A 25,197-nucleotide genomic window follows, 5' to 3' on the forward strand; every position below is an offset into this window, starting at 1 on the left:
ATAATAATAATAATAATAATAATAATAAGCTACCTAATTGGTATGGAGTAGTTTCTTGCTGTGACTCTATTTTCATTTTCCTAATGGCTAGTAGGAGAGTTTTTTTGTTTGTTTTTGTTTGTTTGTTTGTTTGTTTTTGCAGCTATTGTGAAGGGGAGTTGTGGCCCAAATTCTCTCTGGGTCTCCTGCACATGAGACAAACCATATAATATATTTTATGTGAGTTTATTAACTTACAAAGGAATGAGTACCCAGTGCCTAGCCCTGCAGCACCACCACTTAGAGCTTGCCTTATCAGACCGTGCCATGCCCATAGCCCTGCTTTCGCTCATGCCTCCGGGGCTAGCAGTCTTGCCCCAGGTCCACAGGGAGTCAGTCCATTCTGTCTTTGAGTTGCTGCACTCCTGCAAGTTTCCTATGCCATCATGCTCCTGGCTTCCATCCCAAGATGGCTCCCAGATTCCCTTGCTTCTTCCTGCTTGGTGTCAGGCCCCGCCTATTGGAGGAACCAGCCAATCGGGAGACAGGAGTGTTTCCATGTGCTCTTTCTCTGATTGCTTCTTATTGGTATGTGGAAAGGCTACACACTTCTGTAGGTCAATTTTGTAACCTGCCATTTTACTGAACATGTTAATAATTTCTAGGAGTTTTCTGGTGAAATTTTTGGAGCCTCTTATTCTTTTCCAAGTATTACTGCTTTAATTTCTTGCTCTTGTCTTAGTGCTCTTGCAAGAGTTTCAAGCACTATGTTAAAGAGGAGTCAAGATAGTGGACAGCCTTATCTGGTTCCTGATTTCAGTGGGAATGCGTCCAGTTTCTCTCCATTTAGAATGATGTTGGCTGTGGGTTTGTTCTATATGGCTTTAATTATGTTGAGGTATGTTCCCTCTAGTCCAGTTCTCTCTAGGTCTTTCAACATAAATGCATGTTGAATTTTGTCAAAGGCCTTTTCTGCATCTATTGAGATGACCATGTGTTTCTTGTCTTTGAGCCCATTTATATGATTCATAATGTTTATTGACTTATGTATATTGAACCTTCCCTGCATCTCTGTGATAAAGCCAACTTGATCATGGTGGATGATCTTTTTTATGGGTCTGTATGTGGTTTGCAGGTATCTTGTTGAGAATTTTTGCATCAATGTTCATTAAGGCTATGGGTCTATAGTTTCTTGTTTTGGTTGTATTTTTACCTTGAGGCCGTCCATTCAGGCTGCCTTTACCATCACCGGCCCCACTGCCTGATCCTGGACCCGAGGGCTGGTGAGGAGGCTGTCTCAAAGGAGTTGCATTCTAATGTCTGATACAATTCTGCCGTAAATCCATCTGGTCCTGTGCTTTTTTTAGTTGGCAGGTTTTGTATTACTGTTTCATTTTCTTTTTATGTTATGGGTCTGTTTAAGCTTTTAATCTCTTCTTGGTTTAGTTTTGGTGGTTCCCATGCCTTTAGATATGCATCCATTTCTTTTAGGTTTTCGAATTTGGTAGCATATAGGTTTGTAAAGTATTCCCTTGTAATGTTCTGTATCTTTCTGGTGTCTGTTGTGATGTTTCCCCTTTCATCTCTGATTTTGTTAATTTGGAGGTGCTCTTTCTTTCTTTTGGTTAATTGGGCTAGCGGTCTGTCAATCTTGTTTATCTTTTCAAAGAACCAGCTCTTGGTAATGTTGATTCTTTGTATTGTTTTCTTTGATTCAATTTCATTGATTTCTGCCCTGATTTTTGTTATTTCTTCTTGTCTGCAGGGTTTGGGTTTTGTTTGCTGTTGCTTTTCAAGTGTGTTGAGTTGCAGTGTTAAGTCATTTATTTGTGTTCTTTCTGATTTTTTGATGTAGGCACTTAGAGCTATAAACTTCCCTCTAAGAACCGCTATCAGCGTCTCCCAGAGGTTTTGTCGTGTTGTATTGTCCTTTTCATTTACTTCCAGGAATACCTTTATTTCTTTCTTAATTTCTCTTTTGATCATTTCGTCATTGAGGAGTGTGTTGTTTAATCTCCATGTGTTCATGTGGTGATTAGCGCTTCTTCCGGTGTTGATTGCAAGCTTTATTGCATTGTGGTCTGATAGAATGAATGGAATTATTTCAGTCTTTTTGTATTTGTCAAGGTTTGTTTTGTGCCCCAGTATGTGGTCGATTTTGGAGAAGGTTCCATGGGGTGCTGAGTAGAAAGCATGTCCTTTAGTGCTTGGGTGGAATACTCGGTAGATGTCTGTTAGGTCCTTTTAATATATGGTATTGTTTAATTCAGGTGTCTCTCTGTTAACTCTCTGCCCTGTTGACCTATCTAATGGAGACAGTGGGGTATTGAAGTTCCCTAGTATTAATGAGTTGGGGTTAATCTGGGTCTTAAAGTCCTGTAGTATTGTTTTTATGAAGTTGAGTGCAGCAGAGTTTGGTGAATATGTTAATGATTGTTAATATCTTCTTGATTTATTGTTCCTTTGATCAGAATGAAGTGGCCCTCTTTATCTCTTCTGATTAGTTTTAGTTTAAAGTCTATTTTGTCAGATATTAGAATTGCTATGCTTGCTTTTATCTAGTACTATTTGCTTGGTATAGTTTTTTTCATCCTTTCACTTTAAGATAGTGTCTGTTCTTGAACATGAGATAAGTTTGTTGCCGACAACAAAAAGATGGGTTTTGTTTCTTAATCCATTCACCTAGTCTGTGTCTTTTGACTGGGGATTTCAGTCTGTTAATCTTTAAAGTTATTAGTGAAGGATGAGTATTGAATCCTGTCGTTTTTATTTCTGTTTACATTCTTGATATAGCTGTACTTTTCCACACTTATACCTTCATTGAATTTTTTTCCGCACACCCTTCGGTATAGTCATTCCTTTCTTCAGCTCTTAGTATTGCTACCAGAACTCTCTGAAGGGCTGGTTTTGTGGACATGAATTCCTTCAGCCTGTTTATGTCATGGAAGATTTTTCTTTCCCCTTCTACCTTCAGACATTTTGGCTGAATATAGTAATCTGGGTTGGCATTTGTGGTCATTTAAAACTGGGAATACTTTGGCCCAGGCTCTTCTGGCTTTCATAGTTTGCAGTGAAAAGTCACCTCTAATCCTCATGGGTTTTCCTTTATATGTGACTTGTTTTTGTTTTGCAGCTTTCAGTATTGTCTCTTTATTCTGTACGTTTAGTGTTTTTACTATGAATGTGTCGTGGAGAGTTCTTTTCTGGTCCTGTCTGTTTGGTGTTCTATATGTATGCTTCTTGTATTTGTATGGGCTTTTCTTTAATTGGTGGAAATTTTCTTGCTTGATTCTGTTGAAGATCTGGTCCATGCCATTATTGTGGGATTCTTCTCCTTCCTGAATGCCTCTCATTCGTAATTTGGTCTTTTTATGGTGTCACACAATTCCTGAATATTCCATTCTTATGATATCTTGAATTTTTCATAATCTTTGCTTGAGTGGTCTAGTTTGTCCACTTTATCTTCCAGTCTGTTTTCCATTTCATTCATCCTATTCGTGAGGCTTTCTCCTGTCGTTTCTAATTGGGTTACTGAGTGTTTCACTTCGTTCTTCATTTCTGCCTGAGTAGTCTTCAATATTTCTCTTTTCTGAATTCATTCAGAAGTTTTTCCCTATCTTCCTTCAGTTCTTTGATTTCTTTGTGTGTTCTTTAAATGCACTGAATTCTTTTATCATGTTTACAGTTGTTTTTTTGAGTTCCTTGTCCTGAATTATCTCTAGGGTTTCTCATTGTACTCCTCTAGAGGACTATTGGTATTTGGTGTGGATATGTTATTTTGGTTTTTCATGTTATTATTTTTTCTCTGTGGTTTTGAGAAGTGGAATTCTTTTGTAGTTTCTGATTCTTGTGTGAGGCTCAAGCCTTCAAGTTTGGGTCTGTTTCTTTTTGTAAACTTTATGTGTCTTTGTGGTTTACTTGTTGGGCATGAAAAGCTGGTTCCTCTAAGCTTCTGGTTCTCTCTTTTGATTTTATATTGGAGTGGCCGGATTGCTTTTGTCTTCAGGAGTTCCAGAGAGGCCCAAGTCAGATAAGGATCAGATGCTCTCAGGCTTTCTCCTAAAGTCTGGATCCCTCCAGGAAGGATTTTGGCCTCAGGAATTTGGGGGTTGGACTGGCATGGGAGCCAGGCCCAGGAAAGATGCTGGTCTAGGGCAGCTGGTGGCCATGCCACCCAGAGATGCAAAGGAAGATGGGGGCGGGAAGCGGCCCCAAAGGCTCCTGGGGACTGCACTGAGGAACTGGGTTGGTCCCAGAGAGAGGTCTGCGGTTAGGAGAGAGGCCTGCGCATCGTGCAGTCCCAGGGAAGCAGAGGGAGCTAATAAGACATTTTAAAGGGTACAAAGTGCATTGGTAAAAGTCAAAAGAAATATAATGGATAAAAGTTTTGAATAAAAATAGTTCTGCTGGTCACTAATTGGTATTTATTTTAAAGTTACATCATTAAGATGTGTTATTTTTAAGGCTACAGTAATATATGCCTGGTAGAATTTTTTAAGAATTACTTTGTGGGGCTGGAGAGAATCTTATCTCAATTAAATTTTTTTTAATAAATTTATTAAAAAGGGAGAGATGACTCAGTGGTTAAAAGAAATGGCTGTCCTTGCAGAGGACTTGGGTTCGATTCCCAGCACCCACATGGCACAACTGTCCATAACTACATTTCCAGGGTATCCAGCACCTTCTTCTGATCTCCACAGGCATTACATGGCATGGGTGAACTTACATACATATAGGTAATACATTCATACACTATATTTATTTATTTATTTATTTTTTAAGAATTACTTTGTGTTTTAGTTTGTATTCTGTTGCTATGGTAAAATCCTGAACAAAACCCAGCTTGGGGAAGAAAGGGTTTATTTGACTTCCAGATTATAGTTTATCTTCTAGGGATGCCAAGGCAGGAAACTGGAAGCAAGAGTAGGACTGCTGTTTCCTGGCTTTCTTCCTCTGGCCCACTCAGCCACCTTCCTTGGACAACCCAGTCCCAGCAGCACAGGGATGGCACTGCCCACTATGGGCTAGGCCTTCATACATCAATTGGCAGTGAGGAAAAGTCCTTACAGACATGACCACAGGCCAATCTGATGGAGAAAATTCCTCAATTGAGATTCCCGCTTCCCAGGTGTATCAATTTGACAACTGAAGCTAAGGATGACACTACACTGGTACACGGCTGTCGTTGTAGTACTTGGGAAGTGCACGCAGGGAAATTAAGAGTTCAAGGTCATCAGCTACACAGCAAGTTTGAGGCTAGCCTGAGCTACATGAGACCCTGTCTGAAACAACAAAAACCCTGAGAATTACTTTGCTGTAATTATGTTATCTTTATTAAATTTGTTTATCTTTATTTTATGTGTATGAGTGTTTTACCTACATGTATGTAAGTACATCCATGTTGTGCAGTGCCCATGGAGGCCAGAAGAAGGCATTGGATCCCTTGGTACTGGAGTTATAGATGGTTGTTAGTCACCATGTGGGTGCTGGGAACTGAACCTGGGTCCTCTGCAAGGGCAGCCAGTGCTCTTAACCAATGAGCCATCTCTCCAGCCCCTTTTAATTAAATTTATATGGAAAATATCTTAATTGCTGTAAAAGAAAATTAGAAAAAAATTTAGTGACTGACAGATGTAGATTTTCTCCTATTTCAAAATAGTAGTTAAAATAATTTTGCCTGATTTTAAGAGCTATATGGAAAGAAACTTAATAACATATGTGTTACCCACTGTACTGCTCTGGTGCTACTGATTACCCTCAGAAATTCAGACAGGTGGAAGCCAGGTGCTCTCCAACAGTTAGCAGTGAGTATGGTGTTGTGTTAAAAGTGCTTCAAAATAGATCTCAATGCCTTTCATTGGTTACTGCCAAATGCTGATGGACATGTAAGAATTATTTCTCTGTATAATTCATGACTGTTAGGAGGAGTTTATTAGTTGAACAGTGAGTTGAGTGAGCTTTGTCATACAATGGAGAGAAGTTAGAAAAGAATTGTCTGTGTATAGCATGCAAGCTGTACTGAACCAAGCCCGCCAAGTGTGTGAGAGATGTCAACGCAGGACCAGTTTTTCTTCCTGATCCCAAGGCAAAAAGATGACCAGGTGAATAAAAGCAGCCAGAGCCTGTGGAGCTTTGTGGACACTGGGTACATTGTCGTGCTTGGGTAATACTAACTGCCAGTCTGCCTTGTGGTATTGTCTCTTAATCTTTCATATGCATCAGAAAACTTGTATTAAAATCATGTTGTAAACACAGAATAGTTGAGGACCACTGATACTTTTTCCTTTTTGACTAAACATGCAGTAGTGATAAATTTTAGGTTGGAGACGTTTACTTAATGTTAACTATTATAAATACAGATTTTTATGTGCATTTACTAATGTCTTTATTTGGGAATTAAAAGTTAAGTTCTACATTACTGTAGAATCTCAGGAAGAAAGCCAGCAAATTGATATATAACACTTCTGAAGTCTACCAATTACTTTTTAATTGGTATTATAGACCTCATTCTAAAACCAGGGTGTTTTATTCTCCTAAGTGTGAGTATGCTGTATGAAGTTTCTCTAATTGATTTGCTGTGCCCATTCCATTTGATGTATCATTTTTCACAATATTTCATAATTTGTGCTCACTTCTAATGAACAGAGTCGTTAGGACAGGCATGTCTAAGTACAACTGACAGCTAACATTAGGTGCCAGATGCAGTTTATAAAGCTATGTAGAACTGTGGAGAACAGTTTAAATAAATTAGCACCTGTACATTAGTCTCACTTGCTGGTAATTTATAAGCGAATCAGTAGAGATGACATTTAGGTAAGTCATTGATCAAGTTAACAGCTGCAAAACCCACTGCCCAGCTGGGATACCTAATTAATAGAGATTGCATTCCTGACCCAGTGCTTCCCCTGAGTTAAGCCTACAATCCTTCTATACTTTTGACTGAAGCTTAAAAATATAGTCAGATACATTGCCTTTATTTTAGTGAACTGTTGAATTACCAGTGTTCTAGTTCGAACCATTGATCTCACAGAGCTCTCCCTGCATCTCTGCCCTGAGTGCTGGACTTAAAGGTGTGTTCCACTGCACCAGGCAAAATACATTATTTTCAAAAGATGTTTACTAATGGAGCTAACTTTTTATGACTTACTTAAATTATTTATTTATTTATTTATTATTTTGAGATAGGGTCTCACTATATAGCCCTGGCTGGCTGGGATCTTGATAGGTAGACAGAGCTGACCTCAACGCACAGATCTACCTGTCTCTGCCTCCAGAGTGCTGGGATTAAAGGTGTGAACCACCACATCTGACTTTACTTAAGTTTTTACAATTTATTTTGTTTCTTTTTTGTCAGCACTTTTGTTTGAGATTCAATTTAGGCATATTATAGTTTACTAAATAGCTAAAGGTTCCTTATACCTAACATTGAATATATATTCCATATTTTTCTTCTGGAAGGTCTCTTTCTCCCTCTCCCTCTCCCCCTCCCCCCCTCCCCCCCTTGTCTATATGTGTGTGTGCGTGTTGAGTGGGGCAGTCATTAGTTTAAAATACCAAAGAACTAAGTTGAATTCCATACAAATTTTGGGACTTAATATAAGAAGTATTGGAGCGGAACCTACATGAAAATCCCATTTGTTTTCTGTTCCTTCTGGGTGAATTTAAAACACTGACAGCTTTAATCATGGAGTAGGGCAGTTTGTATTTTTACAGGTTTGTGTACATAGGTATTGAACAACAGTGTATTTAATGTAGGCCATGCCCAAAATTCTGGTTCTTTTACTGAGAAAAATCTGTTAAGCCCAAAACAAACAAATATTTGGCTAGCAATGTCATTTTGAAGCTTCTTGAGGAATTATTGAGTTCCAACAGACACACATTTTTGTTTTTGTGGAAGGGTTAGGTATTTCCTAGTTTAAGTAATAATCCAATGTAGGTTGCTTAGAAGGATAATTATGAAATTTTGATTAACTGTTATAGGTGGCAAACTTGATCCAAATGGACGCAAATCACAACTTGGAAATGAAGTGCCATTTTTCCTTAAGTTTGAAGATACCTGAGGGACTACATCATTTATTTTCTACTGCCTGCCAGGTTTCACCCACATGGGGAACCAAAGCCCAGTGACAGTGAGCAGAGAGGTTCCCATTAACAAGAATATTACTGTTCTTCTAATACTTTTTTTGCTGTGGTCTTCTGGCTGGCTTGATTTCACCCATCATAATATTTAAATTTTGTATTACTTACTTTGTCAATATGAATTTTTCAGAGGAATATAATCTTCACCTTAAGATTTTATTTAACATAGCTTTCTGGTCCTTAACCATTCATGTTACCCATTCTTTGCAATAATTACTTCATTTGAAGTAACTCCCTTCCTGGGTGTGGTGGTACACACATGTCCCAGCACTTGGGAAGCTGAGGCAGGAGGATTATGAGATCCTGGGCTAGGGTAGTAAGACCTTGTCTCAAAGAACAAACCAAAACAAAAAAGTCCAATACGAAAGTACCCTTCTTGATGTGAATTTTATAGGTAAGCTTAATACTTTCTGTTGAATTTTTAAATTGTATTTCTAACTACTGTGTATTAGAGAACCCCTGAAGACTTGTGACATCAGACTGTAGAAGATTTTACTTGCAGTGAAATCTTTCCCCAAAGTGGAACAAATGCTGGCAAGTTTAAGGAACAGAATGAGGTTCCAGCCATCTGTAAGGAGAATCTGAGGAAGCCTTTTGAGCTGGTAGCTTTTTAAAGAAACTGATTGAGGAAACAAGGACCATCAGTGGGATAAGACTAGAGACAGAGAGTAAATACTGATTTGGGGAACTTGAGCAAATACCTTTGCACTAAAATAATATCAAGCCCCATTCCCTTAAGGCCCACATCATAAACAGTAGGGTGTGTGCCCCTGAGCTTGCTTTTCTCAGACTGGCTTTCAGTTAGGTCTTTGCACCCTGCTCAAGAAAAGAGAAATCTTAGCATTGCTGTTTCCGTGGTGCAAAGGCAATTTGAGAGAACGACTGCTTATAATAGCCTAGAGCTTTATGGTTGCCACTTAGTGTGATTATCTAAATTAGGCGTAGTTAATATTAAATACAATAAAATTTGATCACTTTAGTCTAACCATCATCAAGTCAATAATATCTGTCATTGGCTAGCACAGATTGTAGAATATTTGCTGTCATCAGAACATCTCTTGGATCTTGTTGGCTAGACGATTGTTCCCTTTATTTCTTCCCAAATAAGAATTTGTATTCTGACCAGTTGAGATGGCTTAGCAGATAAAGGAGTTTGTCACACAGGTTTCATGGAATCCACATAAAAGTGGATGGAGAGAACTAATTCCATAGAGTTGTCCTCTGATCTATATACCACATCATGTGCACGCGCACGCACACACATACACACACACACACACACACACACACACACAAATAATTTTTAAAAAGCATTTCTGTTTTTAACCTTACATTATTTGAAAGAAAGGGGATATTTATAAGAAAGCAAAAGATTAATTTGTCTTATTTGTTGTATACCTGTTTTCATATACATACCCACATACGTATATTACATACATACTGGAACAAAAATTGAGAAATTTCAAAGCATTGTAGTTGATAACAGTAGCAGTAAATAGTAATTTATGTACTTTTTTCTTATGAAAAAATTCCATCATACAGAACATGAGAAGCTGTAATACATACAGGTTTCCCTTATATTAATGACTTTTGGCTGAGCTGTTTCATTTTAAAGTAAAATAAAAGTTAATTACAAATATGACATTCGACCTCTAAATAATTGAGTATGCTTCTTCAAACTATTAGGAATTTTCCAATAAAACCATAATATTGTCCCATCTATCAATGCATTTGAATATCTATAGTAGGAGGTGGGTGCATTTGTATATGTTTGTATACAAACATACAATTATCTCTAGAATGTCTTTTTGTGGTTCATTCACTCAAGGGCTGCATTCTCTGTGATTGTGACTTATCCCTCTGAGTAGCTGCTGTGTTCTGGAGGGAAGTAATTGACTAAGACCAAAGTTTTTGCCTTTCAGAACATACCTGGTGAAAGATCTGTTAAGAGAGCATGGAGGAAAGAACTGGTAGAAAACCAGTTACTTGAGAAACAAGATTTGAATGTGTGTTTGAAAAGTAATTGGAAAGATTCTAAAAGGCAGTTGACAGTGGGAAATTGGGGTGGGGGGTGAATGGATTTGGCTTACCTGTACGTCTGTTTGAAAGGAAGAAACTCTAAATGGCAGAACCCTAAAGCAGCCAGGCAAGTTCTGATCATGAGGTAGGGAGAGCTGTTTAGGAGATCCTAAAAAAAGAGCTTGCAGAGAGGTGGGAGGGGAGGAAGGAGGAGGAGAAGACAGCAGCTCATCTGGAAGAGGGCTGCCAGTAGGCAGTGCGGTTTGGAAGAGAGCCCTCTACCCATGATAAAGTATTTGCAGGATTGGAATAATGATGAGGCTAGATTGAAATCTCTGGGAGATTTCAGATACAGGAAGTGGGTGGATGTTTCCAAGGACAGGAGTGGGTGTAGGAACTAGAGGTTCCTACTGGCCTAGGTGCCACCATAAGATGCAGTCTAATTTAGATGTCCCCTTCTCATGAGTTTGCTCATAAATATGACAGCAGTTGGTATGTTCAGGGGCCCTTTGTGATAGCCGCAAGTAATATGGAAGCCAGTGACAGTGACAGAATGGGGAAGGGATGCCTGGTATGGGGATGTTTCTTCTGACTGAAGATGTAGGCGTGTGGAGAGCCCTGTGCTGCTGCACTCGATCTAGTTCTGGAGAAACAGGTGAGTGCATGAATGCGGAAGTGGAACAAGAACGTGGCAGGCAGACAACATAAAACAGAATGGTACTTGTTTAGAACGGAGAAACTGACTGATAAGAAAAAGCAGGAAAAGTGTTAACCAACTACTCTATTTCCGTATGTCGTTTACGTGTGATGCTTCAGTGCAGTTGTATCTGACATGGAGTTAGAGGCCATATCTTATTCATCTTTCTAAACTAGCAGAATGCCTAGATTCAGGTGAGGGTAAGTATTTGTTGAATAAAACTTACCAAGGTAAATGATGAGTTAATTTTCCTGTTAAAAGAATCGGGTTTATTTTGGAATTTTTCTCTTAATTTCACTGCTGAATAGCTCCATGCCTTTGAAAGCGGCAAAGAAGTAAACCTGTAATCTGAGAGAACTTTCGAGCATGTTACAGAAGTCAGTCTCTTGTCTCAGTCCTTATTTTGCCATGCTCTTGGGGTAATTTTGGACTGGCTCTTGTTACTTAACAACTGCTGTTTCATCTGCAAAATAGACCTAAGGAGTGCATCGCTTACATCTTAAAATAATATGGTAAATAGTGTGGCTTATATAAACTGAACTTTGGTATTTACTTGACATTTATTTAGTGCCTGCTTTGGTCATGTTGGCACATACTTTTAGTCCCAGGATTTGGGAGGCAGAGGCAGGTGTATCTCTTTGAGTTCAAGGCCAGCCTGGCAAGTTCCAGGCCAGTGGGGACTACAGGGAGACCCTCTCTCAAAAAAGACCAAAAACTAACTAACCAGCTAGCTAAATAAATAAACTGAATTTTTTGTATTTACTTAACATTTATTGAGCACCTGCTTTGCACTGTATTTTTTAAAGTATTTTATTTAATCCCACAACCAGCGGATAGCAGTGGTATTTGAGGGGCACAGGAGCCGTTTGCACCCTGTTCACTGCTCCCTTTCCTCTGTAGTGCAGTGAAAGTCAAGATTTTCCTGTTTTATAAGCAGATAATGTTCACATTGTAGGCTATTCAACACAGTACTGATGTAAAATGTTGTTCTTTATTCATTATTTCAAAACTATATTCACCTACTTGGGTTTTACAACTGTATGTTAGCTGGGAGTTACATGAACCCCCAAAACAGCAAAATTATTTTTCATTAAGGCAAAGGAGTTCTTTGTTTGCTTCAGAATTTGTGAAAGAATGTGTAGCGTACCCTTAGGAAACAAATGAAGGAATAGGTTAGGTCATGTTATCTCTCTCCGTGCATGCTAAGCAGATGGCAGGCAGCATGCTGGGAACCTGTCTTTCTGTTTTGGGTGTTTTGTTCTTATTTACAAACAACCAGCACGTTTTATTTACTGTTCTCTCATTCCATTTTCATCCATCTTCTTTTCCTCTTTTAACTGAATTTGTGAGATTGTTTCTTATTTGGTGTCTTTTGCTCTGTTGACCTCCTCCACAGTATTTGATACATTCTTTCCTACTGCAGCACCGGAAGGATTATAAATTAATGAATATGTGTTAGTTTGTTTTTAGCCAAGAGATTTCTTCGGCAAAGCTGTCTTTCGGTTGAATTTTAGGGCACTTCCAGCAGATTCTTTGCTCCTTGTTTTGCTGGTGAAGACAGATTGCCTGCATGTTCTGGCCATCCCTGCAGTACATGTTTTGTTATCTTGTTCTGCCAGTTAGCTTCCTCTTGACTTTTAAGTCTCACCGTACATGAGACATCCAGCAGTGGGATGGAGTCTTCATTTTGCATTTCCCCTTGGCTCACTCAGTGATCGCCTAAGTTAGGAGGAAGTTTCATGTTTAAAATTGATGCCAGTGAAAGCTTTCCTCTTATTTGAGGAAGAATGGCTTGTGTCAGCTGTGACTGTGGTGAGTTTGCCCTAAGCTGAGCAGTTATAGTGAGTTTTAATGCCAATGTTCTTCTAACCTGGGCCTTGTTAGGCTGACAGCCTTGGCTGCTATGTGGATGTAAGCAAAGGCCAAAGGCCAACTTGCCCAGATCCTGTAGGCTGGTGATGACTTAATTCAGACAGACTGGGTGTGGTGAAAATCTGTATTATTTAAAAATTTCTAACATTTTCCCTACCTTTTAACTTTGAAATATATATTCTTCACACAGATTTGAGAGTTAACATTTCCCACATTTCCTTAGGCACTCTACACAGAATAATTTTTGACCAATCTATTGAAAGTTGCAGATATCACAAGCTTAACTTCTAAATATATAAGTAAAATATACACATGTGTGTGTATGTGTGTGTCTGTCTTTCATGCCATTATCTTCCACAGAATAATTCTAATAAAACAATTCTATAATGTCATATATGCAATCTGCATTTAAATTACCCCAGATTACCCCTATGTGGTAGTTAATTTTTGTCAACTTGACTTAAACTAGAGACATCTGGGAAGAGGAACGCTCCTTTGAGGCCTGTGGGCAGGTGTATGGGGCAGGTGGGCCTGAGCTGTGTGAGAAAGGCAGCTGAGCAAGCCAGTGAGGAGCATTCCTCCATGGCTAGTGCCTCTGCTCCTGTTTGCGTTCCTGCCCTCCCTTCCCTCAGGGATGAATTCTGACCTGGAAGCAGAAGATGAAATAAACCCTTTCCTCCCCAAATTGGGCTTTGGTCAGTGTTTCTGTCACAGCAAAGGAAACCAAAGTAAAGCACTAGCTTTCTAGTTTTAAAGACTCTAGACCACTTGCTCCATTGTTCTACCTTCTGGCTTTCCGCTTCCTCATGATCAGATTTAGAACGTGTAAAAGAATGACTTAGCTGGCCTGTTACCCTTATTGTGTCATCCTGGGAGGTACATAGTTTCTCCCCTGTTGATAATATGACTGATCTTTTGCTTAATTAGGGTAGGACTCTTGTGAAAGTACCTTTCCCCTTTGTTGCTGCTAAGTAATCCAGTGGTTGATACTTGTGTGAGTTTTTTAGTCCCTGGTGACATTTTAGCCAGTGACTTTAATATCTGTTGATGATCTTTGCCTAAATTAGGACTGACTTAGAAGGTGTAAAATAGCAGTTTTCTACCTCTGTCATTTCTTCAAAATTTATAATTGATGTTCTACTAAGCAGCTTTCTTTTTCTCCCCATCCCTCACCCCAAGTGCGTGCATATGCCTGCATATACAGACTTAGTTATATACACATACACCTACTTACTGAATTATGTTGTAAGGTATTGTCATTCTTTACCACGTTTGAATTCTCCTGGGGAAAGTTTGCAGTGGCACTCTGGTACTCAGTCATTAGCATCCCTAGTGAGAAACACATCTGAGAGGACTTTTTGGAAAGAGTATTTTTAAAAACCGAGGGGCTAGGGTGGGTCAGTGGTAGAAAGTGTGCTAGCATGAATGAGGCCCTATGCTCAGTCTTGAGCACCAAAAGATAAAATCTCTGGGGTAAATTGAAAGATCACTTAAAGACATCAGGAGAGTCGTGATGCATGTTATGGTTTGAGTAGGAACTGTCCCCCACAGATACATGTATTGAAGCTTGGTCTCCAGCTGGTGGCATTATTTAGGGAGATGGCAGAAACTCTAGAGGTTGGGGCCTAGCTGAAGGAAGTAGGTTGTGTGGGGTGTGCCTGTGAAGGGCATGTCTTGTCCCCGGCCCCTTCTGTTGTTTTTCTCTGCTACCTGGCACCAGGAGGGGAGCAGCCTTTGCTGCACTTTACCACCAACATAATATTCTGCCTTGACTCAGGCACAAAGTAATGGATCCAAGCAGACCTTACCAAAAGCATGAGCCAAAATAAATTGTTCTTGAAACTGCTTCTCTCAGGTATTCATCTCTTGAAGAAAAAGTCACTAACATGGTAAATGAAGCATAGAGCCTGGTTTTTGCACTGTTTTGCAGAACCAGCTGGGGTTGGAAGGGTTGCCCTTGAACATTAGCACATGATTTGTGCAAGGGCACCTCTAGCTTCCATTAGGTAGGCAGGTTGCTTGTGGTATCACAACAAGGGAGTGACACCCTTGGTCTTGGCATTTGAAAGTTGTCAATAATAAGCAGGCTAATAGATTTTGGGGGATGTATGCTTAGTAGATGTATTTATTATGAACAGAGGTAATACATATGAAACTCAAGCTCAGTGTTTTCCATACAGTTAAGTATTTGGAACTTAGTTATAAAATGAACTTTTTTTTTTCCATCTTTTTGAGACAGGGTCTCCCTGCATCCCCAGCTGGCCTGGAACTCACTATGTAGACCAGGCTGGCCTTGAACTCACAGAGATCCGCCTGCCTCTGCCTCCCGAGTGCTGGGATTAAAGGCATGTGCCACCATGCCTAAATAAACTTATAAAATGAACTTATTTTTATAACACTTGCTAATTAACCTTTGTATATTATTTTCAGAGAGCTATTGCTTACCTTTTTCCAAGTGGTTTGTTTGAGAAACGAGCCAGGCCAATAATGAAGGTAATCTTAATTACTTAAAAAATTTTTCTTTTATATGTTAAGGAGTTACCTAATAATACTTTAAATTTATTTTACAGCATCCTGATCAGATATTTCCAAAACAAAGAGGTAAGTTTGCTGAGGATTAAGATGCATATTTTTCTTTACTACAGTTTTGGTTTATACATCAGCAGTTTTATCATGGCCTTTGTGAAGTAAGTCAGAAATACTTTGTAACTAATAATGAATGGCTAGAGTTTGCAGACTATTTTTGTTATATGATATTAAAGTTAGATCAGGTTAAAGCTAATGCCTTTACTAATTTCACACTAATTTGCATTTGAATGTGCTTGTTTGAAGAAGAGTTTGATAGATCTGACAACTCAACTCTGTTATGCGAAGTCTTCCTGTTTTCTTCCTTTTAGAGACATTTTTACTGATACAGTGTTGTTCCTTTTTGTTCTTTCAGCTCTTTCATGATGTAATTCCATCGTCTTGTCTTACATTATTTTTGATGAGCAATTAACCGTGATTCTTACCACGCACCTATTTTTCTCTGCTTTCTTTTACATTTTCTGTGTCGTCTAGATACATGTTTTTAACTTTAAGGTTGTTAGGGAGTTGAATACTATATTTACTATGTGTTGGAATAGCCTCTTACCCAGTGTAGACTGGTAGTAGTTGTCATTTAGTTTAAAAGTAATGATGTTAAAAATCACTTCAAAAACTACTCAAAATTTAAACCTAGGTTTATTCACCAATCCTGGGATATATTCCTGAAGGCTGTGTGTGTATCTCTTTTCCTCCCCCTCCCCTTTCCTCTCCCCTTCCCCCCCCTCCCTCTCTCCCTCTCTCTCCCCTTTTCTGTATTCTGTGACCATGCCACTAATGCTTCATTAGCATCTCCAGTTTTGATACCCTTATGGTAGTACAAAAAATGTAAAAGAATTCCCTAAGAAGCTCGAGTGGTGAATTCCTGCATCTCTCTCCATGGGCTTTTCCCTTCAACCACACTGAAGCTGAACACAGTTTTTAAGCAACTTGCCATTGACTCTTTCTGAATCATTAACATTGTTTTCATAGAGGCAGCCACTTTCTATTTGTGCTCATATTTCATTTGCTTATGTCATACCTAGTAGTGTTTATAGAAAGAAGTGCAACTGTTTTAAACAGGTTTAGAGGTAACTATAACTGATTCAATAATATGGAGCTCATCAGCAGAGCTGTGTGGGGATAGCAGGAAATATCCTTAGAGCCATTGACTGAGCACCCAATGTGCAGGTGGTATTCATTAATATGCTTTAGAGCTAGGTAAGGGAGCTAACAGATACTTCCTTAGGAAAACTGTTTTACATCAATGCCTTTAGTTTATTTTGTATGCGCATATGGAGGACTACTTTGAGGAGTCAGTCTCTCCTTCCACCATGTGCATCCCAGGGATCAAACTCAGGTCATCAGACTTGGCGGGGTCAAATACCTTTACCCTTCTGAGCCATCTCATAGGCCCTTAGTTCACTTTTTCAAGGAACTTTTATTTTGAATCTTGTCATAAATATTTTAAATCTTTTCATAAATATGTCCTATCTTTCCTGTTCTTCAGTGCTTAGATATAATTGATTATAAGATACATAGCATAATTTAACAGCATTGGAGAAATAAATGAATACTGTATTATAAATGCACATCAGTTTTGAAGGTACAACTTAATTTTAAATCATATGCATGAGGCACAGTATCTTACGCCTCGTGACTTTTGGTAAGTATTTGTAATTATAGTGGTTTATTCTGTCTTTCTTTACTGACTTCTCTATTCTCCAGCTCCTCCGGTGTCCTGTCTCTCTGTCTCTTTGTTCTGTATATTTCTGCTAGTTCTGTCTCTTCAGCCCTCTGAGACTTCATTGTGTTTCAAGTCATACCACTTTCTCGGTATCATGTGCTCATTTTTAATAGCAACTGGAACGTGGCACTGAAGCATCAGGCCATCCCTGCAAAACATCTGACATTGCAGCTAACTGCATTTAAACAGTGCTTCTATAGAATTAGCAAAATAGTTTTTGTTTCTTGCTTTTCAATTTCATTAGATTTTGTATAGGATAAATAAAAGTTTTAGGTATTTAAAAATCACGATGAACTTTAGGTTTGTATCACTCATACACTTGTAATATACTACCACTTGTCTTCTTCAAAGACTGAGTTCACATAAAAACTCTGTCCTGCAAGTGGTAAAAAGAGTAGAGAAAATGAAGATGCAAACCAAGTGGATGACAGAACAAGAAGGCACTGATACTGGAATTGGAGGATTAGGAGTGTTTCAGTGAGATGAGAATGTTGATTTGTATTGATAAAACCTGTTATCCATTCAGTTTAATAGATTTGATAACCATGAGCCTTTTTGTACCAGACAGCATTGAAGTATTATGAAGCATAGCTGTTAACTAAGGCTATAAAGAATTTGAATGATACAGCATGATTTTATAGCTACAAATACAAATGTAAACATTAGTAGAATTATGCATGATGAAGTGGACCACAGAGAAAACTAACAAAATCCCAAAAGCAGATGTCATATCAGTTAGATTTTCCAACTTAAAATAAGAAAACTGTATCACTGTTGCATTAAAGAGATCAAAATTGAAATTACAGGCTGTTGAGAGCTGTGTGACAGTGAGACAACAACATCAAGTCCTGTGGAATATGGTCTGTAAGCTGTGCAGAGACACGATATAGATCTTTAGTAATTGAGAAAGAGAGCAAATGAACTAAATATTCAGTTCATAAAGAATTTTTAAAAAGCTAAATTGATGAACATAGTAAACAAGCTTAAAAGAGTAGCTATGAGCCTGGTGTGGTGGTGCATGCCTTTAATCCCAGTACTCTGGAGGCAGAAGCAGGTAGATGTCTGTGAATTCAGCCTGGTCTACATATTGAGTTCCAGGCCAGCTGGGGCTACAGGGAGACCCTGTCTCAAACAGACAAGACAAGGAAAAAAAAAAAGAGTAACTATGATAAATAAAATCAAGTGGTGCTTTGAAAAAGTCAGTAAAATCAGTCAGCTGCACAAATTTAATCATGGAAAAATATGAGAATAACATTAAGATTATTTATTTCTTATGATTACTATTTTTCAGTAGAATTGAACCCATGTATGCCAGACAGGTAAATGCTTACCACTGAGCTGTACTAGCAGCCCACTATAAAGACTTTCATATTCAGAGACCATTTTGAGGATGTAGGATAGTTATGTTATTTTATTAATATAAGACAGATTTAGCTTTTATTCTAATTTGAAAGCTCTTCTAAGTAATCACATTTATTGAAATGTCATTCTAAGAGCTTCCTATATTTTATCTCATCTTAAAACCCTTCCCACAGTTTTTTAAACACATGCTATTCCCCGTTTTCACTTGCAGGAACACCCGGACCAGAAATGACTGGGTATGTGGTGTGGCCCAGACAAGCAAGATGCCATGGTACAAATGTGTGACCATGGCCTTCCACTGACTCTCACCTAAAATAATTGCCATAGTTGTCTTAATCAGGAAAATTCTGGGTACACTAAAAGCTAGACAGGTCAAAGGTCATCAGAGGTCTGCTGAAGAAAACAGGCCCAGCAGGTCTTGTCAGTGAGTTCAATTTTCCCATGAAAGAACAGATAACTTGTTATTGTCTATATTGTTGCAGAGCAGAAAACAAAGAATGAAGACTTCCAGATTCACTTTTAAACTCAAATAATTACTAAGCTTGATCATAAATTACATAAAACGCCAAATAAAGCATTTTACTAAAAGACTATACCAGAGAACATTTTTCCTTAGAACTATAACTATGGTTTAACATTAAGAAATGTATTAAGGGACTAGAGAGATGGCTCAGCAGTTGAAGAGCACTTGCTGCTCTTGCAGAGGACCAGATTTGGTTCCCAGCACCCACATGGCAGCTCAGAACTGCCTGGAACTCCAGTTCTAGGGGATAGCAAACACAAGGCCTTGGGTTCAGTCCTCAGCTCTTGGGGGAGGGGGGAAGAAAACCATAACAAAACCTTGTAACTGAATTGTTCTGAAATGTTTAAATAAAGCCCTTTTATGAAACTGCTTTTGTCATAGTATAAAGGATAAAATTTTGATCATGTGGAAATCATCTGAGCATCTTGCCAGCCAGTGACATCACAGTAACTAAAACCACACACTGGAAAGTCAGTGCAGACTGTAATCCCAGAACTCAGGAGGCTGAAGCAGAAGGATTATGAGGAGTTTGAGGTCAGCCTGGGCTACAGAGTGAATCTCTTGTCTCAACCTCTGCCCTTCCCACCACCCATGCAAAGAAAATAAAATAAATCATAAACCCTAGAACATACAAATAGATAATACCACTATCAATATTTTTAAATGACAGATACCGTATGTCTAAGCTGTTGAACAACACAAAGGAAGAGATAATAAATTATTTTCAAGGTAAAACCTTCTAACAAAAAGACACCAGAAATTTTGAAATGTGACCAGGGCTTGATACCCAAAATAAATTACTCTTATAAGTTAACAAAAAAGCTCTGTGGAAAATAGGCAAAGAATAGCAAGCAGCTTGTAATTGAAGGAAATAAAAGTAGCCAGAAGACATTTAAAAATACCAGAGGCTAGAACTAATGCCTTACAAAACCAATAACAAGAAGCTGTCTTATCAACTGAAGAATTCAGAAGTATTATATCAGCAAAAATAGGAAACAATGTAAATATTCATCATAGTTTCTGAATAAATTGTTGGAATCATACCATCATATAGGTGGTAAAAATAACATTGTGTTTGCTCATATGATATTGGGCTGAAAAAACTAAAAATGCTTTAGTGTATAGGACTATATACATAATAACTTTGAGGCCCAACTACATAGTGAGACCCTATCTTGAAAATAAAACAAGTTGGGCTGGCGAGATGGCTCAACCAGCATTTGCCACCATGCTGACAACCTGAGTTCAAACCCCAGAACCCACATTGAGGAAGAGAACTGACTCCCACTGGTTGTTTTCTGATCATCGCATGCATGCTTGATTCCCCTCCCTGTAATAATAATAATAGGAGGAGGAGGAGCAGTAGTAAATTTCTTTCTTTTTTTTTTTTTTTTTTTTTTTTTTTTTTTTTTTTTCGTCTCCCTGTAGCGCCAGCTGGCCTGGAACTTGCTATGTAGACCAGGCTGGCCTGGAACTTACAGCGATCCACCTGCCTCAGCCTCCCGAGTGCTGGGATTAAAGGCATGTGCCACCACACCTGGCAACTCAAGGTTTTTTGGTTTTTGTTTTTGTTTTTGGAATAGTAATAATATTTTAAGCAAGATGGAAAGCTGGGTGCGGTGGTGCATGCCTTAATCCCGGCACTCAGGAGGTAGACAGTCTCTGAGATTGAGGCCAGCCTGGTGTACATAAGTGAGTTCCAGGCTAGCTGGGGCTACAGGGAGACCTTGTCTCAAAACAGCAGCACCAATAAAAAACAAACCCTAGGGAAACAGTACTTAGTAATACTCAGCAAACAGTACTCAGCAAACAGTACTCACCGATAAAAAACAAACCCTAGGGAAACAGCAAGTGTACATCTTTAAATGCCTGGAAAGAGTCTAGAACCATAAACTTTCACATTGCCACTAAGCAAGGAATTCTTAAATTTAGTCTTTGAGAGAATAGTATGTTGCCTGTATAATTAAACTTACCTATTTTCAAATGTATTATAGGTAAGTAAATAGGAGGAGCTGAATCTATAGCAACAAAATCTACATATAAATACAGATATAATATGTAAACAGTTTACCTAGAAAATTAAAGATCATAAGTGAAAATCTGGTTAGAAAAAGGATTCCATGTTCCTGATAGGGAAGATACTAGTCTAAAGTTCCCATTTACTGCCCCCCCACCCCCACCCCAGTACTGGGCCTTGAACCTAGCCTTGTATATGCTTAGGCAAGCACTCTGTCACTGTTACTGAGCTATATTGTAGCTGGGTTGCCTAGACTGGAATTACAAGCCTGTATCATTAGGCTCAGTGCTGTTTTCAAAATTAATAAACTACCATTCTTGGTAGGACTTTGGAGGAAATTGAAAGGTATAAGAAGCAGTGAGAAGTTTTTATGGTGTAATGGAGGGCGCTCCCTCTAACCGGGATCATAGTTCATAATCAAGAGGTTTAAATATGTATCATATCATGGGATCTCTTGCCCTTTCTCCACAGAATTCCGCAGCCCTTTTTTTCACTATTAAGCTCACTAAGGAACTTCCTTAGACATTTCTGCCCAGGTTGTCTGGCTCCTCATGACATTTTCTGATGAGTAAAATGGTGATTGTATTGTAGAATAAAAGATCAGTAGAATATTTAATGTTGGCATATGTTTGGGCAAGAGTTTATGGATTTTAGCATTTTCAGATTTTTCCAACTTACCAACAGGATGCACTATGAGTGACTCTAAGCCCTGATAACATGCTGTGCTGTGGTAAGTTTTGTGGTATATAAACAAAGTACAAGAAGGGGCACCCTAAAATCTATGGTACTGCATACTCAGTGAATTAAGTATCTTAATGCATGAATATGTGCATACACATGCATTGTGAAATCTAAATGCCCAAGCCAGATTTTTTTTCACTGTTCACTGTGGCAGTTTGTTCCTCTGTTTTAAGTGTATTCTCCATCTAACACTAATTTTCTTCAGAGAAGAAGTACATCCAGCATACAGTGCTAGTATTTCAGCAGAAAAGTGTTTACTATTTAAAATAATAATAATAAAGGCTGCTTCCTTAAAATAGTACTTGGCTTTTTGCTTTACAAAAAATTCTAGATACATTAAATACCTGAATATGAAAATGAATCAGAATTTCAAAAGAAATTTAGGCCCAAGGTTTTTGTTTTTTGGTTTGTTTCGTTTTTTTGTTTGTTTGTTTTTTTGAGACAGGGTCTCCCTGTAGCCCCAGCTGGCCTGGAACTCACTATGTAGACCAGGCTGGCCTTGTACTCACAGTTATCTGCCTGCCTCTGCCTCCCAAGTGCTGGGATTAAAGGCCTGCACCACCATGCCCAGCAAGCCAAAGTTTTTTAAAGCATACTTTCTCATGGAGATGATACTGCTTCCAAAGAGGTGAGGAAACCTAGTTGTGGCTTGTGGCCCTAAAGAGGCCCACAGTACACATCAGCAGATAGACCATGTGTCTGTCATAAGAAAATGTCATGACAGCCAGACAACCAGGGCAGAAATGTCTGAAGAAGTTCCCTTAGTGGGCTCGGCAGTAATAAAAGGCTGAGGAATTCTGCACGGAGCAGCAGATTCCGTAGTTTGATACATACTTTGTGTCCTGGTTATGAAAGGTACTGTAAGTAAAGGTAATAGGAAGGAGCAGACCAGAGGAAATGGTTCATAACTTATGTAGTGGACTTCAGAATTTAATTTTTCGTTACTTTGTTTTTTCTCTTGAGACATTTCCCTGAATAGCCTAGCTGGCCTCAGAACCCATGATCCTCTTCCTTTGCCGCTTACCTGCTGGAATTACAGGTGGTAAAAAAGACAAATCTTTTAACACGCAGGAGTCACTACAAATAGCTAAGAACTGGCTTGATATAGAGTAGACAAAGGTTTTAGGGTTTGACTTATTTACTGTAGTAGCTCTTCTTCCCAGTTTGGTGGTGGTTATTTGTGAAGGATATGTATGTTTCAAAGTGAAGTAGCTGTAACTTCTGGGTCTGAAAACCCTTCAGTTGTAGATATCTTAAACTCTCAGAGGTAGATTACCACAGGGTTGAAACGAATGTGGCAAATACGTTTCTTAAAGTGTGTTTTACTGTGCCTATTTTTAGTCTAAATGTATTGCATTCTTAACTATCAGTTTTCATTTTGAAAAACATACAAGTACATTGTGATTTGTTACCAATACCGAATATTTTTGCTTTAACTGATTCAGACTATCTTTTGAGGCTTTATTTAAAACAAGTTAGAGAGATTATCATGGTGGAATAGTTTATTGAATATAGACATTGTTTTCTGCAAAGTGGTATGAAATAGTAACTGTCCTAAATATTTACATACTAACTATGCTAAACCAAAGAAATACATTTTTAAGTATTAACAGTTTTTGTCATTTTAAAGCTAATCCAAATTATAACTGTGTCTATACTGCAGGTAAATGATCTATATATTATATAACACGGCACTTTATCTCTGTACATGTTTTTATTTGTTTTCATCTGTCTTTTCATTAGCAATCCAGTGGGGAAAAGATGGCCGTCCATTTCATTTTCTCTTCTATACTGGCAAGCCATCATATTATTCACTAATGCATGTAAGTATGTTACACCTATGCTGATATGTACTATACACTATAAAATTATCCTAGAGGCTTCTCTTAGCTTCAGAATTTAATATTTCATAGTGGACAAAAATAACACTTGTGGAGGTGAGCGGTTGATGAAAGGCTTTCTGTCCTATCATTTTACTTCAGCTAAAGGTAAACTTTATAGGATTTGTATCACTATGTTTGTCTGTAAAATGCTCTTACAAATTGGAATCATCCCAGGAGAGCTGTGTAGCTCAGCAGTCCTGTACCTGTGCGCATCGCAGATAGGCAAGGGGAAGCCAGGTAGGCCGTGTGCTGGCAGGACTGAGAGGCCTTTCATTTGCCTCCAGATGGCTGTCAACTTTGTTTCTATTATCCATAAGATTTTGCCTTTCCTTGATTAATTAATCAGTGTAGGAGTAGAGCATCTAGGCCACCAGAACAACCTAAGCAGTGAGGCTTTTATTGCACATCAGCTTTCAGCTGTTCTGAACGTACTATGAAATTTTTGTGTTGCTTTCAAAGTTGTTTGATAGTGTGCAGATTTGGGAGAGTTACCCAGAACTGCCATGGGGAAAAAAGAATGCTGGGTGCCAGTATCCACTGTTAAAGGACAGAGCCATTTTAGTTTGAGAACATAGTGTCAAAGTTCTATTTTACCCATAATATGATTTTTTTTTAAAGCTACAGAAATATATAGTATATACATATACTATGGATGGGCTCCCCCCATTCATAGTCAGAGGCTTGAGTCAGTGCACACATTTACTCTGCTTTTAGACTTATCTGCCGTTTATTTGTGTTTCACAAACCCAAAGGACAAAATCCCCACTTGTCGGGTACATTTATTTCTTGGGGAAAAAAAAAGAAAACCTTCTTTTCGCTTTTTGTTGACCTTGGGCAAATGAGCTTCTTGCCCTGGCAGAAATGAAATGAATGATAAATGGGGAGTGTGTCTTTGCTGAGTAATGGAGCTGTGCTCTGGCTTCCACCGGGTTCTCTCCTGCACAGCCTCAGGCTGCCCGAGGACCCCTGCTGTTCATTTAAATAGGTATGTCAAATCTGCCTGCAAACGCCGCTGGTTTGATCTGTGGTAATATTTGTGAAGGTTCCATATGGACTTGAGCCCCCTGCAGTGCTAAGAAATAATGTACAACGCTTCATGGTGCAGACGCAAATTTTCTCTGAAAAGGGATGCAATGCTGCGTTTTAGCTGTCGGAGGGGATGATGGAGCTGACGCGCTAGGCCTGTCAACTTGTTACACGGATGGGTTGCACGCAGCGAAGCTGTGGAAAATCTGTGCCTTTTAACTTTTCTACTTAATCACGGTTGTAGCATTGCCTTTAGACTGTATGCTACATTAATTCTCTTCCTGCCTTCTGCCTTTCATCCCAAGTTTCACGGAAAAAGTAAAGCACCCAGGTCTTACAGAGGAGCCTTATCAAACAGCTGTCATCTGACAAGCCATTTGCATTTGTTTTGGCTGAAATGAGCAACCCAAGGGTGAGATATTTTGTTGCATTCCATCATAATGAAGAAATTACACATGTGTAAGAGGCCTAGCTTTATTTTTAGTTTGTTTGTCTGTTTTCAAAGGTAGAGCTCCAGAAACCGATCCCCCGCTCAGTGGTTAGGCTTCCACCACACTCTGACTAAAATGTCAAATTATATTTGACTAAGAAATGCTCTTTCTTTTGGAGTGATACAGTTTTGTTACACAT

At 38.7% G+C, this 25,197-nt stretch overlaps 1 protein-coding gene across 6 annotated transcripts in view; it reads left to right on the forward strand.

Annotated features, from left to right (window-relative positions):
• Positions 1-25,197, forward strand: part of Mrps9 (mitochondrial ribosomal protein S9) — an 83,226-nt gene that overhangs the window by 38,634 nt on the left and 19,395 nt on the right. For 3 of the 6 annotated variants that reach the window (XM_029567015.1, XM_029567016.1, XM_029567017.1), the window contains 4 exons: positions 15,137-15,199; positions 15,277-15,307; positions 18,589-18,648; positions 23,402-23,481. In XM_029567015.1, the coding sequence (XP_029422875.1) occupies positions 15,137-15,199; positions 15,277-15,307; positions 18,589-18,648; positions 23,402-23,481 (234 nt within the window). The remainder of the gene's footprint in view (positions 1-15,136; positions 15,200-15,276; positions 15,308-18,588; positions 18,649-23,401; positions 23,482-25,197) is intronic. The other 3 variants (XM_017799916.2, XM_029567018.1, XM_008840305.2) reach the window with 1 other exon arrangement.

The sequence above is a fragment of the Nannospalax galili genome, unplaced genomic scaffold, assembly GCF_000622305.1.
Source record: "Nannospalax galili isolate Female #2095 unplaced genomic scaffold, S.galili_v1.0 scaffold299, whole genome shotgun sequence".
Taxonomy (NCBI): domain Eukaryota; kingdom Metazoa; phylum Chordata; class Mammalia; order Rodentia; family Spalacidae; genus Nannospalax; species Nannospalax galili.